This window comes from Garra rufa, chromosome 20 (genome assembly GCF_049309525.1).
Source record: "Garra rufa chromosome 20, GarRuf1.0, whole genome shotgun sequence".
NCBI classification, from domain to species: domain Eukaryota; kingdom Metazoa; phylum Chordata; class Actinopteri; order Cypriniformes; family Cyprinidae; genus Garra; species Garra rufa.
The window spans coordinates 31,558,174-31,575,511 of record NC_133380.1 but is presented as its reverse complement, the minus strand read 5'-3'; the positions used below and the strand labels follow the sequence as shown (position 1 = coordinate 31,575,511).

General features: G+C 35.1%; 1 protein-coding gene across 2 annotated transcripts; it reads right to left on the bottom strand.

The window, feature by feature from the left end:
- Positions 1–7,701: 7,701 nt before the first annotated feature.
- cdk4 (cyclin dependent kinase 4) lies at positions 7,702–17,061 on the bottom strand. Of its 2 annotated transcripts, none has more exons than XM_073825636.1 (8): positions 16,840–17,061; positions 15,908–16,192; positions 14,181–14,316; positions 13,258–13,425; positions 13,060–13,169; positions 11,051–11,101; positions 10,623–10,758; positions 7,702–8,455 (listed from the first exon to the last, which is right to left on the bottom strand). In XM_073825636.1, exons 2-8 carry the CDS (start codon positions 16,123–16,125, stop codon positions 8,381–8,383), a joined length of 894 nt encoding a protein of 297 aa, XP_073681737.1. In that variant the 5' UTR covers positions 16,126–16,192; positions 16,840–17,061; the 3' UTR covers positions 7,702–8,380. The 2 variants fall into 2 exon arrangements, with proteins under 2 accessions (XP_073681737.1, XP_073681738.1); XM_073825637.1 differs by having other exon boundaries at positions 15,908–16,168.
- Positions 17,062–17,338: the final 277 nt, after the last annotated feature.

Sequence of the window (17,338 nt, the reverse complement as noted above, 5' to 3'; positions counted from 1 at the left end):
GTCTTGTTTTTTCAGAATAATCCTTTATTGTTTTCATGTACTGAATCTGTATTTTTGATATTTTTAATATACAGTACCCACTTAAATTCATGAAACTCTGACACGGTTTGAGATAAAGGAATCAAATCAACCGTAAAAATCTCTAAATATTATCCCCTTTCATGCACAAGGCTTGTTTTTTCAGAATAATCCTTTATTGTTTTTATATACAGTACTGAATCTATATTTTTGATATGTTTAATATAGTGTAGCCATCATTCGAGATAAAGGAATCAAATCAACTCTAAAAATCTCGAAATATTATCCCCTGTCATGCACAAAGCTTGTTTTTTCAGAATAATCCTTTATTGTTTTTATATACAGTACTGAAACTGTATTTTTGCTATGTTTAATGTACTGTGCCAACTTAAAGGAGATAAAGGTATCAGAATAACTCTAAAATAAGGAAATTATTATTCCTTTGGATACACAGGGAAAATTTGTTAGAATATGCTATTAGTATTTTTCTATATTGACAAAGATAAAAATGAAAGAGCTAAATATAAAAATAATATAACAAATTAAAAATGAACAAATTGCTCTATAGTATTAAGGCAGTTGCATGATTTCGAAAAGGTTTACAATTTGTATTGTTTTATAAGCTTGTTATTTTCTTATCTTATATTAGAAAGGGTTTCAAAATATATTTTAAGTTCAGTGTTACAAAAGGTAATATATGATGGTTTCATTTGAATATTTTTGACTTATAAATAAAAAAGGCTAGGATAATTAACAGATTAATAATGTAATTTTGTTTATCGGAGAAATATGCTGTAAAAAAAATCCGTAAAATTTACGGTAAAAAACTGGCAGCTGCGGTTGCCAGAATTTTACCGTAAAAAATACGGTAGCAATGTTTTACATTTTAAGGTTTTCACTTAAATTTACAGGTAAATACCGTAATTTCATACTAAAAACCGTAACTCATATAATGGTAATGTACCAACAAGTACTGAAATCTGTTCTGTACCTTTGTAATACAGGTCCTTCTCAAAAAATTTGCATATTGTGATAAAGTTCATTATTTTCTGTAATGTACTGATAAACATTAGACTTTCATATATTTTAGATTCATTACACACAACTGAAGTAGTTCAAGCCTTTTATTGTTTTAATATTGATGATTTTGGCATACAGCTCATGAAAACCCAAAATTCCTATCTCAAAAAATTAGCATATCATGAAAAGGTTCTCTAAACGAGCTATTAACCTAATCATCTGAATCAACTAATTAACTTTAAACACCTGCAAAAGATTCCTGAGGCTTTTAAAAACTCCCAGCCTGGTTCATTACTCAAAACCGCAATCATGGGTAAGACTGCCGACCTGACTGCTGTCCAGAAGGCCATCATTGACACCCTCAAGCAAGAGGGTAAGACACAGAAAGAAATTTCTGAACGAATAGGCTGTTCCCAGAGTGCTGTATCAAGGCACCTCAGTGGGAAGTCTGTGGGAAGGAAAAAGTGTGGCAGAAAACGTTGCACAACGAGAAGAGGTGACCGGACCCTGAGGAAGATTGTGGAGAAGGACCGATTCCAGACCTTGGGGGACCTGCGGAAGCAGTGGACTGAGTCTGGAGTAGAAACATCCAGAGCCACTGTGTACAGGCGTGTGCAGGAAATGGGCTACAGGTGCCGCATTCCCCAGGTCAAGCCACTTTTGAACCAGAAACAGCGGCAGAAGCGCCTGACCTGGGCTACAGAGAAGCAGCACTGGACTGTTGCTCAGTGGTCCAAAGTACTTTTTTTGGATGAAAGCAAATTTTGTATGTCATTCGGAAATCAAGGTGCCAGAGTCTGGAGGAAGACTGGGGAGAGGGAAATGCCAAAATGCCTGAAGTCCAGTGTCAAGTACCCACAGTCAGTGATGGTCTGGGGTGCCATGTCAGCTGCTGGTGTTGGTCCACTGTGTTTTATCAAGGGCAGGGTCAATGCAGCTAGCTATCAGGAGATTTTGGAGCACTTCATGCTTCCATCTGCTGAAAAGCTTTATGGAGATGAAGATTTCATTTTTCAGCACGACCTGGCACCTGCTCACAGTGCCAAAACCACTGGTAAATGGTTTACTGACCATGGTATTACTGTGCTCAATTGGCCTGCCAACTCTCCTGACCTGAACCCCATAGAGAATCTGTGGGATATTGTGAAGAGAAAGTTGAGAGACGCAAGACCCAACACTCTGGATGAGCTTAAGGCCGCTATCGAAGCATCCTGGGCCTCCATAACACCTCAGCAGTGCCACAGGCTGATTGCCTCCATGCCACGCCGCATTGAAGCAGTCATTTCTGCAAAAGGATTCCCGACCAAGTATTGAGTGCATAACTGAACATATTTATTTGAAGGTTGACTTTTTTTGTATTAAAAACACTTTTCTTGGTCGGATGAAATATGCTAATTTTTTGAGATAGGAATTTTGGGTTTTCATGAGCTGTATGCCAAAATCATCAATATTAAAACAATAAAAGGCTTGAACTACTTCAGTTGTGTGTAATGAATCTAAAATATATGAAAGTCTAATGTTTATCAGTACATTACAGAAAATAATGAACTTTACCACAATATGCTAATTTTTTGAGAAGGACCTGTACAATGACAACCACCAAAAGCAGGTGGTGATGACAACATCACATGATGAACCAAAGCCCATCGCATGGAGGTTTTAAATACTAACATATATAGAAGGTGCACAGTGTCATTCACACAAACACTAAACACCATCATGGTAACTAAAACTGAAATAATGCAAAAAACATTAATTTAACAACATTAGATGTAACATACAACCCTAATGTACAAAACTGCCTAGAAAAAAACTAAGATGAAAAAGTTATTTAAAAAAAAAAAAACATCAAATAAAAAAATGAAATACAGGGAATTCTGGGAATGTCAATTTACGGTTATTCACTGTAAATTTTACTCTTTTTCACTTCCAAAAACGGTATACTACCGGTAAAATGAAATGCAATGTCCAACACAGTATTTCACCGTATATAGAAGGGGAACTTACCGTTAACCATTTCACAGGTTTTTACCGTAGCATTTTTACAGTTTTTTACCGTTAAATTCACTGTCATTTTGGAAGCATGATTTACTTTTACTTAGAGAAAGGTTTAATATTTTGAAGGGCTGTATTATTATTAGTATCTAATATAAATAATGTAATTTGGTTAAAATTATTAATTCCGCCATCAGATTTTCCATCTTCAGTTTATTAACAAGGATTTTTTTATTTTATTGTATTTTATGAGGTTTGTTTCACCAGCTGAAATTAAACAGTATTTGATCCATTTGTGAGTATATCATGGTTGGAGGGCTTAAGGATATTCAAATCTTCAAACTGACATCATCAGAGAGGGAACTCTGTTCCAGACCAGAAGTAAGTTTTCAGATTTAAAGATTAAATGGTTAATAATTAAAGATTACCACAACAACAGTTTTTTTCTCTGTATATTATCTTGCACAGATCTACTGTTCACCACAAAAGGAGAAATGTGTAGTAACAAACTAAATATTTTTTATTTTGAATTTATGGGGACTTTAAAAGCTAATTTTATGACCTTAAAAATATTTTTTTTCCCCTTTTATACATAAAGGTATGCTCCAGTGACGGCTCTTTACCTGTAGGAGCCTAATAAAATGCTAATAAAAAAAAAAAAAGAGATGACACTGAGAACCTTTTGCATCTCAGCTCTTCACATACATGTAATCCATTTAAATCCAATAAATTCACCGCTTTTGGCCTGAATGTAGCAATAAAGTGAAAAATCCATATTAGTATATTTGTAATCATATTTTGTAACTGCAATTTTTACCTTCCTTATTGTTGTATTATATTTAATTTAATTTAATTTTATTTGAATCGTTGTTTTGAAACCTCATTTTCAAATGTTGTCAGAGTTCAATGAATTTAAGTGTGTACAGTATATTAAACACATCAAAAATATAGATTCAGTACTGTATATAAAAACAATAAAGGAATATTCTGAAAAAACAAGCCTTGTGCATGAAAGGGGATTATATTTAGAGATTTTTACAGTTGATTTGATACCTTTATCTCAAACCATGTCAGAGTTTAATGAATTTAAGTCGGTACTGTACTGTATATTAAACATCAAAACTACAGATTCAGTACTGTATATAAAAACAATAAAGGAATATTCTGAAAAAACAAGCCTTGTGCATGAAAGGGGATAATATTTAGAGATTTTTACAGTTGATTTGATACCTTTATCTCGAACCGTGTCAGTTTTTCATTCATTTAAGTGGGTAACTCTGAAAAGTGCAATGACATACTCACTGAATTAGACGAGGTAAAAGTGGGTGGGTCCAATATCATTGGTCTTCAAAAGTGGGTGGGTCCTGTCCCACCCACGTACAATGGTTCCGACGCCCATGATTATATGTCAGGACGATGGACTCGAGATTGGATTATTATTTAACTTTCAATAAATATTATTTTTATGAATGTTAAAAAAGCCTTTATTCCATCAGATTATAAACAGCTATATTTATAAAGTGCATTGTAAAACTGCCTCAGTCCAAAGGCATACATATTTAAATGCATGTAAAGCTTCAGAAGTAAAAGTATTTAAAGTAAAGATTGATATGCACTTTTTTGATACCCATGCACATTTTTTACCCATTTTAATTTTATTTCAGTCACACTTCTGCATTAATATATGCAGGTGACTGATAACTTTTAGATCTCTCTCTCTCTCTCTCTCTCTCTCTCTCTCACACGCACGCACGCACGCACGCACACACACACACACACACACATATATAGTACGATTTGTCATTTTTTAAAGAACTTTTGTGTGCTCATCAAGGCTGCATTCATTTGATCAAAAATCCAGAAAAAATAAAAACGAAACTGTAATATTGTGATATATTATTTAAGTGTAAAATAACTGTTTTTCATCTGAATATATTTTAAAATGTTATTTATTCATGTGATGCGAAGCTGAATTTTCAGCATTATTACTTCAGTCTTCAGTCCTTCAGAAAGCATTCTAATATTTATTATCAATCTTGAAAACAGTTGTGCTGCTTAATATTTTGTTGGAACCTGTGATACTTTATTCAGCATTATATAATAAATAAAAAGAACAGCATTTATTTAAAATAAAAATATTTTGTAACAATATAAACTACCATTTACAGTTTTTTACAGATGCTAGGACACATTTCTCAATACTTAGGTCACTTTTGCAAAACTCTTCACACAGTGAGCACAACAGAAGTCTATGTGGGCTAAACTGAGGCACAAAATGCATTCAATGACTACATCTCTCAAATGTCATGAATTCTTTTCTCACTCAGACACAACAACTGCCAAAAATCTTTGTACATACAGGACATTTTGCACGTGCTTACATACTGTTTTCAAAACTGTTAAACTTATGTTCAAAACAATAACATAATGCAAAACTGAATACAGTTTTTCACGATTGCTTACACACTAAAATTAAAAATAACACACAGTTAGTGAATCATGGCACCCAAGGAGCAAAACCTGGTTCCCACAGCATTGGCCCGGGACATTCAAAATAGCTTTTGTGTGTGTGTGTGTGTGTGTGTGTGTGTGTGTGTGTGTGTGTGTGTGTGTGTGTGTGTGTGTGTGTGTGTGTGTGTGTGTGTGTGTTTGTGTGTGTGTGGCAAAAGATGTTTCCTCTTACTGCATCACTGCCTTTCCATTTTGTTGAAAAAAAAATCACCTGTTGTCTTTTTATAGTGCTTACACATTGATTGTTGTGTTTACAGTTAAGCACCTAAGTGTCTGCACACCTGATGGCCGTGTTTTATCAGTTGGTTCATATGTGTAGTATTTTGGAAAGCAGTGCCTTAAAATGGCAAAGAAGTGGCATCATGTTAGATTTCTGTCTAATGTAGAGAAGTGTGTTTAGAGTCCTGCAAAACAATGTGTGTAGTGTTTTGCAAAAAGTGTGAAGCAGAGAATGTGCTTACAGTTGTGTAGATTTGGGCTGAGGTTTTGCTCCTTGGGTGCCATGATTCACTAACTGTGTGTTATTTTTAATTTTAGTGTGTAAGAAATCGTGAAAAACTGTATTTAACATCTCAAAAAAGAGAGAAAAAAAAAAAAAATCAAACCCAGACTGTATCATTAGAAAGGTAGAAATGTTACAAGTGTTTAAGATTGAGCACAGCAGTGTGAAAGTGGTTCAAACTGAATCCAACTGTATGAATCATGTGTGCACCATATGGTACCAAAACAGGCTTTTGGTAAATTATTGTACAGTTTTGAATTAAGTGTTTCATTTTGCAAAAGATCTGAAATGTTCTGCTACATGTAGATGTGCAAATTGTGTGTAGGGTTTTGACAAAATGAGCCTTGTTTTTCAAATTGTGCCTAAGCAATCGTAAAAAACTGTAAGACTGCAAAATTCAACAGCAATATTTTATTGAAACATATTTCAAATCTAAAAATACAGTTTAACCAGCCACAGCTGATTCTCATTGTAAATGAACATCTACACAGGTGTTCTTGGATTTTGGAATTACTTAGTGCAAAAAAAATAAAAATAAATAAACAACATAAAATATTGACGAATTCTGCATCATGTCTGATTCATTCCAGTAACATATATTGCAGTTATAAACAATATATATTGCAATTATAAACAGAGATGTGTCCTTGTTTTACACAAGAAAACACTGTGTAATGCTGCATGTTGTTAGTGTTTTTTAGGTCATTGTTTTGTGGGTGACAAAGTGTGTTTGTCAGCAGTCAACCTTTGCTAGTGTTCTGGAAGAATGAGTTTATTTGAGACCTGAATAAAGTGTTTTGGTAGTTGTAGTGCATTTTGAATGTGAAATGAACTGCTTTGCCAAGCTGAAAGTCGGTTAGGAGAATTGTGTGAAGAGTTTTGCAAAAGTGACCTAAGTATTGAGAAATGTGTCCTAGCGTCTGTAAAAAACTGTAAACGTTTGTGGTCAGCAACTTTTTATTTTTTGTTTTAGTTTTTAAAGAAATGGATACTTTTATTCACCAAAGATGTGTTAAATTGATAAAAAGTGATAGCAAAGACTTACATTGTTAGAAAAGATTTATATTTTTTAATAAATGCTGTTCTTTTTTACTTTTTATTCAGTAAAGAATCCTGAAGAATAATCACAGGTTCCAAAAAAATATTAAGCAGCACAACTGTCTGTCCTGAAACATTACCTCTGCAGGAATTTGTCTGATTCGCTGGCATGTTTGATATCAAATGGCACTATAACGCCAACATCATGGCTTTAATACTCAGTGAATGCAATTCTTGACTACACTGCAAGTGGCTTTGGATGAAAGCATCTACTAAATACTGAAATGTAAATGGTGGACTAAATACAGGACAGGAGAGCAGCTCACATTAATCATCAATATGATAAACTGTCTATTAGGACATACAGTGATCTGGTATGATCTGTGAGTCATGATTAGGCTTTCAGCAGGACAACACTCCAAAACAAGAAAACATGATGGTGTAAAATGCCTCTGAAAACTATGATCTAAAACCCATCAGCTGACAGCAGCGTCCTCCAGCAATATAAGACTCACTATCCCTGTGCTCCTGCATTGGTGCTGCTGCTCAGCTGGCATTTCCACTGACATGACAGCAAAAATATGACGCCATACATATCCTACACACAAACAAACATGGCATATTACAACCTATTTTATTCAATTCAGCAGCTTTATTTCATCACCAGATCTCACACAGCTGTCATTTCATGTATGATAATTAAACTAACTAAAAATTAAAATACACACCTATTTACAAACAAAATCATTTTATTTTATTTAGATGAGAAAGAATAGAAATAAGGAAGTCGAAAATGGATTCATCAACTACAATGGTAGTTTTGTTTGCATCAGTCTTAGCAGACTTCACGCAGTGAGCACATAGTCCTGATTACTAATCAGCGAGGGGCAGTTAATCTGGTTTGTCTGGTAGAAACACACAGAGTGGCAGTAAAACCAGCACACTGATTTTGGACAAAGGATAACAGTCTTACACTTACACAGACACACACACACACACACACACACACCAGAAATGAAATGCAGCCTCATAGCACCTGCTAATGATAATTTTCCACTGACCCACAATACACACTGTAAAGGCAGAGCAATATGACACGTAAAAGTTCAAGTCTATCATCACGCCCGCTCATCCTGTACAACACTGAAATCGCTCGCTAAACTCACAGACGAACACATTCAGACACACAGTCAGGTATGTTTGAATATTCAGTCCTTATGTAGCAGAAAAAAGGCTCTTTATGGTCCAGGCTGCATTGGTGACCTCACAATGCAGTGAAGGATGGGAATGAAGCACTCATTCGCTAAAGAACGGATGCTCCAAAGCATTCAGCGCAGAGATTCGTTTCAACGGGTCGAATGTCAGCATTTCCTGTTGAGGAAGGTAAGAGTCAATGAAATGGTATTTATTTAGTTTATTTTAGTTATTGTGTGTACAAACCAAACCAAACCAAACCAAACAAAAAAACATTCCAATTAGTGTCATTTAGTATAACTACTACATACTACTATAGTTCTATTTATATATCTTCATCTTAATTTTGAAGTTTTAGTAATTTTGTTGTTTTTATTATTTTTATTCAGTTTTAGTTGTTTTAGTATTCCATATTAAAGAAAATGGGTAACACTTTAAAATAAGGTTCATTAGTTAACATTTGTAATGTTAATTTGTTGTTAATGTTAGTTCATAGGAATGAACAATACTTTTATAGCTTTAATTAATCTTTGTTGACGTTAATTCTAGCATTTACTAATGCATTATTAAAATCACAAATTGTGTTCGTTAATATTAGTTAATGCACTGTGAACAAACACGAACAATGAACGACTGCATTTTTATTAACTGACATTAGTTTAAGATTAATCAATACTGTAATAAATGTATTGTTCATTGTTGGTTCATGTTAGTTAATACATTAACTAATGTTAACAAATAATGAGAAGTGATGTTTTGGCAACTGGCTGAAATAATTATATATGTGCCCCTGAACCACAAAACCAGTCTTAAGTAGCACAGGTATATTTGTAAAAAAAGCCAAAAATACATTGTATGGTTCAAAATGATTGATTTTTCTTTTATGCCAAAAATCATTAGGATATTAAGTAAAGATCATGTTCCATGAAGATAGTTTATACATTTTCTAATGTAAATATATCAAAACTTAATTTGATTAGTAATATGCACTGCTAAAACTTCATTTGCACAACTTTAATGTTTTTTTGCACCCTCAGATTCCAGATTTTCAAAGAGTTGTATCTCAGCCAAATACTGTCCTATCCTAACAAAATGGAAAGCTTATTTATTTAGTTTTCAGATGATGTATAAATCTCAGTTTCAAAAAAATGACCCTTATGACTGGTTTTGTGGTCCAGGGTCACATATATTATTTTATTTTAGTTCTTTTAATTTTAGTATATTTATTTTAAGTAATGCAAATGCAGTTTTATGGACGATGATAACAATAAATACAGCTACAAGCAGCAATTAAGGGGCCCAAGCACTATAGAAGCAAGCATCAGACCAACTGCAGCAATAAATAACTGAAACCATTTTAAGATGATTTTAGTCAAAATGGCTTATCACTTTTGACAAACAGGTGACGCTGTTATTAAATCGATAGGGTGTGTTCTGTGTGAGGTGACAATGGCACACACAAAGTTTGCCTCAGTTGTAGTCTGGCATAATGCCTCAAATTTGTTGCGGTGCTATACAAAAGCAGCGTTGACTATCAACACGAAATCTATAACTTTGTCAATTTTCAATTTTAGTGAAAAATCAGCTTAACGATTGAGGAGTTTGAAAAAGGATTTCAACATCAATCAAAATGGCGGACAGGAATTTCAGCTTCTGGGTATCTATGTTCTCGGCATAACCTAAGAAATATTTTGAGACCAGTTTGATTATAATAGGCTAATGTGATGAAATTACATTTTCATTCTTCAGTCAAATTTGGTGAAAATTAGGTTAGGTCTAGGAGGAGTTCGAAAAAGTTTTCAACATAAATTAAAAAGACAGACAGGAAGTTTGGCCGACGATGGCAAAATTGGTATGTATGTTCTCAGCATGACCCAAAGAATATATTGAGAGTTTTAATCAAAAGTTATTAGCATTTTATTATAACTTTTGGCCACAAGGTAGCTCCGCCCCAAAGTTTTTGAATATTATCAGAGCATGGCGCCGAATATGCACACCGAGTTTCATAATGATATACCATTGCATTCATAAAACAAAGCATTTTCTGACTAAATTAAAAGTAGCTGACACCCAAAATGGCTGAAAAAAGTAGGTTTTTCAAACTACTAAAAACAGCAAAAAACCTAAACCTTACAATTTTTACATTTTGGTGTTCATTCGACTTGAATGAAAATTTGGACAAATGGTGGAGCTAGAGAATTTGAGTTAGAGACTCCAAACTTGCTATGGTTAATAATGAGACTGCCGTCTATCTTCTGCAGCTCCTTTAGCCTTTTGACTGTTTTCTTGTTTTATTCTGGTAAAAATTTAGCTGTATGTGAGGTAACATTGAATGTAAACACACCAATAAGAGTTCCGCTCCCTTCTCACTGATCTCAGGAACACAGTCTGTGATTGGCTGAGGGGTTTGAGGGCTGAAGTTCTGCCGGGACAGAGTGACATCAGTGGGCCACTCATCTTCCGCCGGAAGGCCAATCACCCTGTAAATCAACACCAGTGTTAATCACATGTTGATTTAATAAAGCAAAGAAATACACACTGTCACTGTACACACCGAATCTTATGTGCAATGTTGACTGTCTCTCTGTCAATAAACTTCATGTTGATCAGTGGCTCAGGCTCATTGAGTGTTTTGACATACAATATCTGACAGCCGTTACTGCTGTCGCTCATGGAATGAGAGATGTTTGCTTATGATGATGATCTGAAATGTGCTGCGCTGATCTCCCTAGTATCAGCCTCTATAACATGAGCATGCGTATTTGTACGTACGCAAAAATCTTGCCCAGCTGGTCCACCTCTGAATCTCCACAGAAGAGGGGTCTGAAAGATGAGACATCATAATACAAATAATTAATCACCAATGAATCAATGAGCTAATCAATAGACCCAATGACAAAATAGGTCTTCCGGGCAAAAGGTGTAGTTTTTAAAATATATTTAAACTTCTTATTCTAACATAAAAAGTCTTTAAAGTTGTGTTTTGTGTCTAATGCTGTGGCACATTATCTGTCAAACGAACTAAAACCGAAAGCACAATATGACTTAATCCATTCATCAAGTCTGTTTTTGCTGCACATTGCAAAGTGAAGCACACTCTTCGTTCAGGTGATCAGCTTGTGATTTGGTGTTTTCTGCACTTCAGAACAGCTCAGCTCACAGTGAACTCGTTTATTGCATGTGCTGCGAGTTTAGATCACATTTGGGAACACAAAGGCCACCAGTTATGCTTTATTTGTGCAGCAGATGATTACAGCATTTCACTAGATTTGTAGTGACATGCGTTTTTGTAAGCCTGTTTTCACTGAAGCTGGTGTTTTCTGTCAAAATAAAAGCTTAAAAGTGCAGTATGAATTTCTGACAGCTAGCAGTTTAAATGGGTAACATTATCGCAGTCCAATTTTAAAATAACTCTTTCAAGTGATGAAAATAGGAAAGAAGTATTGCAATTTCCCTACTGTGTGTGTGTATATATATATATATATATATATATAAATTTTACAGTGCAATTGTTTTACAATATATGGCTATTACTGTCATAGAAATAACAATAATATAAAATTTGTATTATTATTATTATTATTATTATTAATGTAGATGGAAACAGTACACCACAAATAAAAAGAGGATTGGAACATGGGTTGGAGCTCTTAATCTTGAATAATTTAACATTAAAATGTACAAAGTTTTCATTTTTTTTCTCGCCAAGTCTTCATTTTTTAAATATCACAATAAATACTGTATTGTGGACTTCATATCGAGATATATCGATATTGTCACATCTCTATAAGCCACATTCAAAGTAGCTGTGAAATACAATATACTGCTGTGTAATATATAATCTGCCGTTGAATATTACAAATATTGTTTCCTCTCTGATGAATGATATCACTTTATGATGGAAGCAGATGGAAGTATCTGATAAATGTAAATGTATCCGCTTATGTCTATACAGAACAAACCCATACAATTTTAAAATTATTTTACTTAAACAGGCTGCAAAACAAAGTAACTGCAAGTTTTAAATACTCAAGACATGATTTATTTAATATACTGAAATTGGTTTGCACTAACATATCAATTCTAGGGATGCACCGATCCGGATCGGCCGATCACTTGCGCGTTTTGTCAATAAAGCCGGTTCTGTAATTAGCGGTAAATGCCGTCAGGTGCGTGATTTCACGTTGAGCCGTATTTACTACACACAGCCGTTGTTCACAGACAAGATGCGCAAATCCATGTTCATTATCAGTGTGAATGTGCGCAGCTCGTCGGTAAACAACGGCTGTGTGTAGTATATACGGCTCAACGTGAAATCACGCACCTGATGGCATTTACCGCTGATTACAGAACCGGCTTTACTGACAAAACGCGCAAGCAAGATCGGCCGATCCGGATCGGTGCATCCCTAATCAATTCATAAGAATTAGAGGTCGACTGATACTAAATTATGTTAATACATTGATAATATATTTGAAGAAATCAATATCCAGATTACTGCGCAGATATTTGTAAAATCTATATCTAATAATATTCTTTCTTTCCTATAAATCTGATTCTTTAATCAAGCTAATTCTTATGAAAAGGTTCATCATTTACCGAAAACTGGTAAAAAAGCGCCTTTGAGAGCTTTTCAAAAAAGCAACATTTTCATGTGCAATAAGGTACGCAGACTTAATAAGTTGCACATGAGCATTTACAGCCACCTGGAAGAAGTTTCAGCCTGATTACCTATTAAACTGCACACACAGCTCTTTATGAGCATCACTGCTTAGACTTACTTGCGTCTGAACATCTCAGCAAAGATGCAGCCGGTGCTCCAGATGTCCACCGGTGTGGCGTAAGTGGTCTGGAGCAGCACTTCAGGAGAGCGATACCACAACGTCACCACCTGAGCGACAAAAGAAAACAACATCAGCTGTGTTTGCTCTGCAGTGCAATCAGCTTTCATGACATGAGAGCGTGTGTGTCCATCTCACCACTGGTGTAAGTGCCATGTGGCAGCTGTAGATCCGCGCCAGACCAAAGTCAGCCAGTTTCACCTGCCCTCTGCTGGTCACCAGGATGTTCTCCGGCTTCAGATCCCTATGGAGAACTCGATTCGAGTGCAAAAATGCCAGCCCACACAGCAACTGCTGCATCAAGTCCTGCATCACACACAAACACAATGCATCTGCTATTAACAACCAAGCCATGCTTTTTTTAATGTGTAATTACACAAGTACGTACAGTGTACTATTAATAATTACATGTATGTACTATAAGGTCAGGTTTTGATTTAAATGTAAGTTGCTTGTAAAAACTTGTGTACTTACAGTGAACTGAATTAAATAATGAATAAAAAATAAAAATAAAACAGTAAAAGCACAAGTCTTTCTGGGGTTCGTTTCCCAAAAGCAAATATCATTGCTAAGTATGTTGTTACCAACAGAGTTCAACGGAAATTGTGACTATAGTTAGATAATGCTGCTTTTGGGAAACATACTCCTGAATAGTTAGAACATTACATAATTTCATGGGAAACATCCAGTAGATATTTTACGCCACAAAGCTGGAAAGAAAAAGTTTGAAGTGTCTGAATTGGTGGTTTTCAACTCTATTGAAAGCATTCAGTTTGAGGCTCAACTTTCTTCACTGTATATTTAACTAAATAAATCACTGAACCGCAAACAAACATTTGGACTTGATCTATATTTACACCAGTGTGTTACTACACGAAACTTCAGATGAAGGCATGGATTTCCTTTTTCCTCCTCATAGTTCACATAGTTCTCATTGCTCAGACAGACGACACAAATCCTCTGAAAATGTCCACAGGAACAAACCCACAGAGCTGGATATGCAAGTCCTACACAGGGCCTCTGCAGCGTGTGAGCAAGTGAATGCGTGTTGGTGATCTTACTCTGATTCGGTCGATGGGCAGTCCAGGTGCCGACACTTTCTCCAGATACGTCCTGAGGTCCTGATCCACGTGTTCAAACACTAGAGTCACTTTAGTTTCCTGGTCTGTTCTCAGTGTGGCACACACATCCATTAGCCTAAACACATACACACACACAAACATCACGCAAAAATTAAAAATTCTGTCATCATTGATGACCTGTATGACTTACTTTCTTTAACCAAATCCAAACTGATTTGGTTACCACTGACCTCCATTGTATGAATAATAATAATTAAAAAAAAATTACTAAAGATATTTATCAAATTATCTTCTTTAGTGTTTAACAGTTTATGTTAGGCCTTTGTAGCCGAAATGTTGTGTAATAAATTTAATGCTGAATCAAATATTTATTTTCAAAGCTACTTTTTGTATTGTCTATTTGATACTTTTCTCATGTATCACAATATTGGCTATAAATTAGATTTATTAAGGTTAGATTATAAATCGTAATCAGTTGACAGCCCTAGTTTAAACTGACGGCATTTAATTATATACATTGTTAAAAATACTGTCAAATCCTACAGTATAAACTGTTAACTGGGTAACTGCAAGCTGCGGTGTAAAACTGTACATGCTTTATGTGACTTTATTGTAAAATACAATTTTATGGCTTTTGCAAAGAAATTATACATTTTGTATAGTTTGCAGTGAAAAACGAGTAGATGCAGCACTTGTATTATTAGTGGCTACCAGCATATTTAAAGGTAAAAACAAGCAGATACAGGTAGATCAAGTAAATTGTTATATTAATATATCACTTACTATTTGCTTAAAAAGCTGTAAAAATATACAGGCATTCATATGCCATTCTGAAACACTTGAGCATTGTCACAGTGTTTCACAGTGAATTTTTTGGCAACAATAGCTAAATAAATTTAACAGAATATTTTTTTTACGGTGTAAGAGACCCTCTAAAAATAGGCTGATATTAATCTAATACTTAAATCTGATGCTAAAGATGGGGTGGGTACAAGGATATGATTTAATCTTGTGCACCATGTTTGATTTTGCAATTACCATTATTAAATGGTCCATATATAACTTTTTAGTCTTTTCTCTCTCTCTGATACACAGCAAAGACTGAGACAGTAGACACTGTAATGTGCTACTTTCCATACAAAGGAAATATGTAGCATAAGTTAATTTATCAACAACAGAATAATGCAACACATTTGGGCTGTGCGATATTGAAGAAAAATGTGATATGCAATATCTTATTAAATAATGCAATATCATAATGCTTAAAGGGCCACATGCTCAGATGAAACAGTTTTACTCAGCTGTTACTGAGTCAGTTCTGTGAACTTCTATATATATAAGCGATGTGCATATTGTGATATTTTGATAATTTTGATATATTGCACAGCCCTACAACACATGTTCCTCAGCTGTGAGAATGAGCTAACAAGACCCTGTTTCATCAGACTTTTTCAGTGTTTTAAACCTTTGTTAATGTGCAGGTCACAACTGGAATGAGTCATACAGTGCCCATCTGAGGTAGAAGCAAGACCTGATGTGAAATAAAATGTCATCCACTCTGAATTACGGTCGTTATTTTTTTTTTTTAATTAGCATGACAGTAATTCATCTGAAGCCATTGTAAAATATGATGCAAAATGTAAATGTGTAAAAGAATGTTTGAATGAAGTTCCTGTTGAAGTTAGTGTTGGTGTGTGTTTCGGTACCTGACGATGTTGGGATGGTCAAACTGCTCGAGTCGTTTGAGCAGCGCCACCTCTCGCACCGTAGACAGAGGAAGGCCGTCCTGATTGGTCTGCACTCTCACACTCTTCAGAGCCACAAACTGACCACTGTCTTTATCTCGAGCCTTGTACACGGTCCCATAAGCACCGCCACCAATCTCCGCCACTGGCTCATACTGCACCGCGCTCTCCTGCGCCATGACCTGGGGCAAACAGCTGGACCAGCTTCTCTGCAGAACTGGACTGTGAGTGTTGTATGACAGCAGACTGTGTAATTTAGGGGTATAACATAAATATATAACGTTACATAAATTGACATTATTAGTGTTTCATTATGCTTTCTAAACACTGTTTTGAAAATGTCTGTAATTCGATTAAAAAATAACATGTGAAGTGTTCACTTAATAGAAAAAGTGTTACAGTATAAATTGGGGTTTAGAGAGTATAGAATGAGAATATACAGCTGACATTGTATTAGGAAGGGGATCAATGGCTTTAAAAAGTTTGGAAACTCATTGTATAACTGACCATTGTCCCAGACAGCTGGATGGATACTTATTGAACTGTCCAAAAAACAGGTATTTATCCTGATACTTTATATTAGTGCATACAACATATTTCAAGAAAAACTCATACTGTTAGTACTGCTGTCTAAAGTGCTATGGTAAAGTACAGTTCATATTTGGGTTTGGCCTGTAACAGTCCCACACTCACAGGATGAGAGTGATGAGCAAATATCGGTCAGTCTCATCAATCACAATATGAGTTTAACTAAACTTACAGAGTCAATAACACGTCATCAAATCACATCCGCCGAAGTCATGCATCAACACTTCTAAACACGATATCAAATGAAGCGTTATTACGTGTAATATAACAAGCACACATACAAACATTCAATGAGAGACACTCACCACGTTTCTTCTCGCGTGTAGAGCTAGTTAAACTAGTTTAGAAGAGTAGCGCGCATCTCATCTCCTCCGAGCAGTTTCTTCTGTCTGCCGCGCTTCAGAGATGTCGTGCTGTGTTTTGTAGTGTATGTTGTTGAATGATGTGCTCAGCTGATATTTCATGAGTTTATTTCATGAAAGTGTGTTTGTGAAACTCTGGCCTGTTCTCAGTCTACATTCACTTCCTGTCTGATCTCAGGGCGGAGCGACACGATCAGACCCTCTCACATACTTGAACCAATCACCTCACCTCAATAACACTCTCTAACCATTAAACTTACCTCAATAACACACTTTAACCATTAAACGACAGGCTATAAACTTACCTGAATAACATTTTAAACGTACCTTACATTTTAACTATTAAATAACTCCCATTACAATTAAAATTACACGGTAATAACAGACTTTATCATTAAACAGTTTATTCACATTTTAAATGTAAAAATCTTTGGTATAGCAG

Coding starts and splice junctions, on each gene's coding strand:
- cdk4 (XM_073825636.1), bottom strand. CDS start 16,125: ATGGCGCAGGAGAGCGCGGTGCAGTATGAGCCAGTGGCGGAGATTGGT. Junction 13,426..14,180: donor TGCCCATCGACCGAATCAGA/GTAAGATCACCA, acceptor TGTGTGATGCAG/GACTTGATGCAGCAGTTGCT. Junction 11,102..13,059: donor GCTGAGATGTTCAGACGCAA/GTAAGTCTAAGC, acceptor CTCATCTTTCAG/ACCCCTCTTCTGTGGAGATT.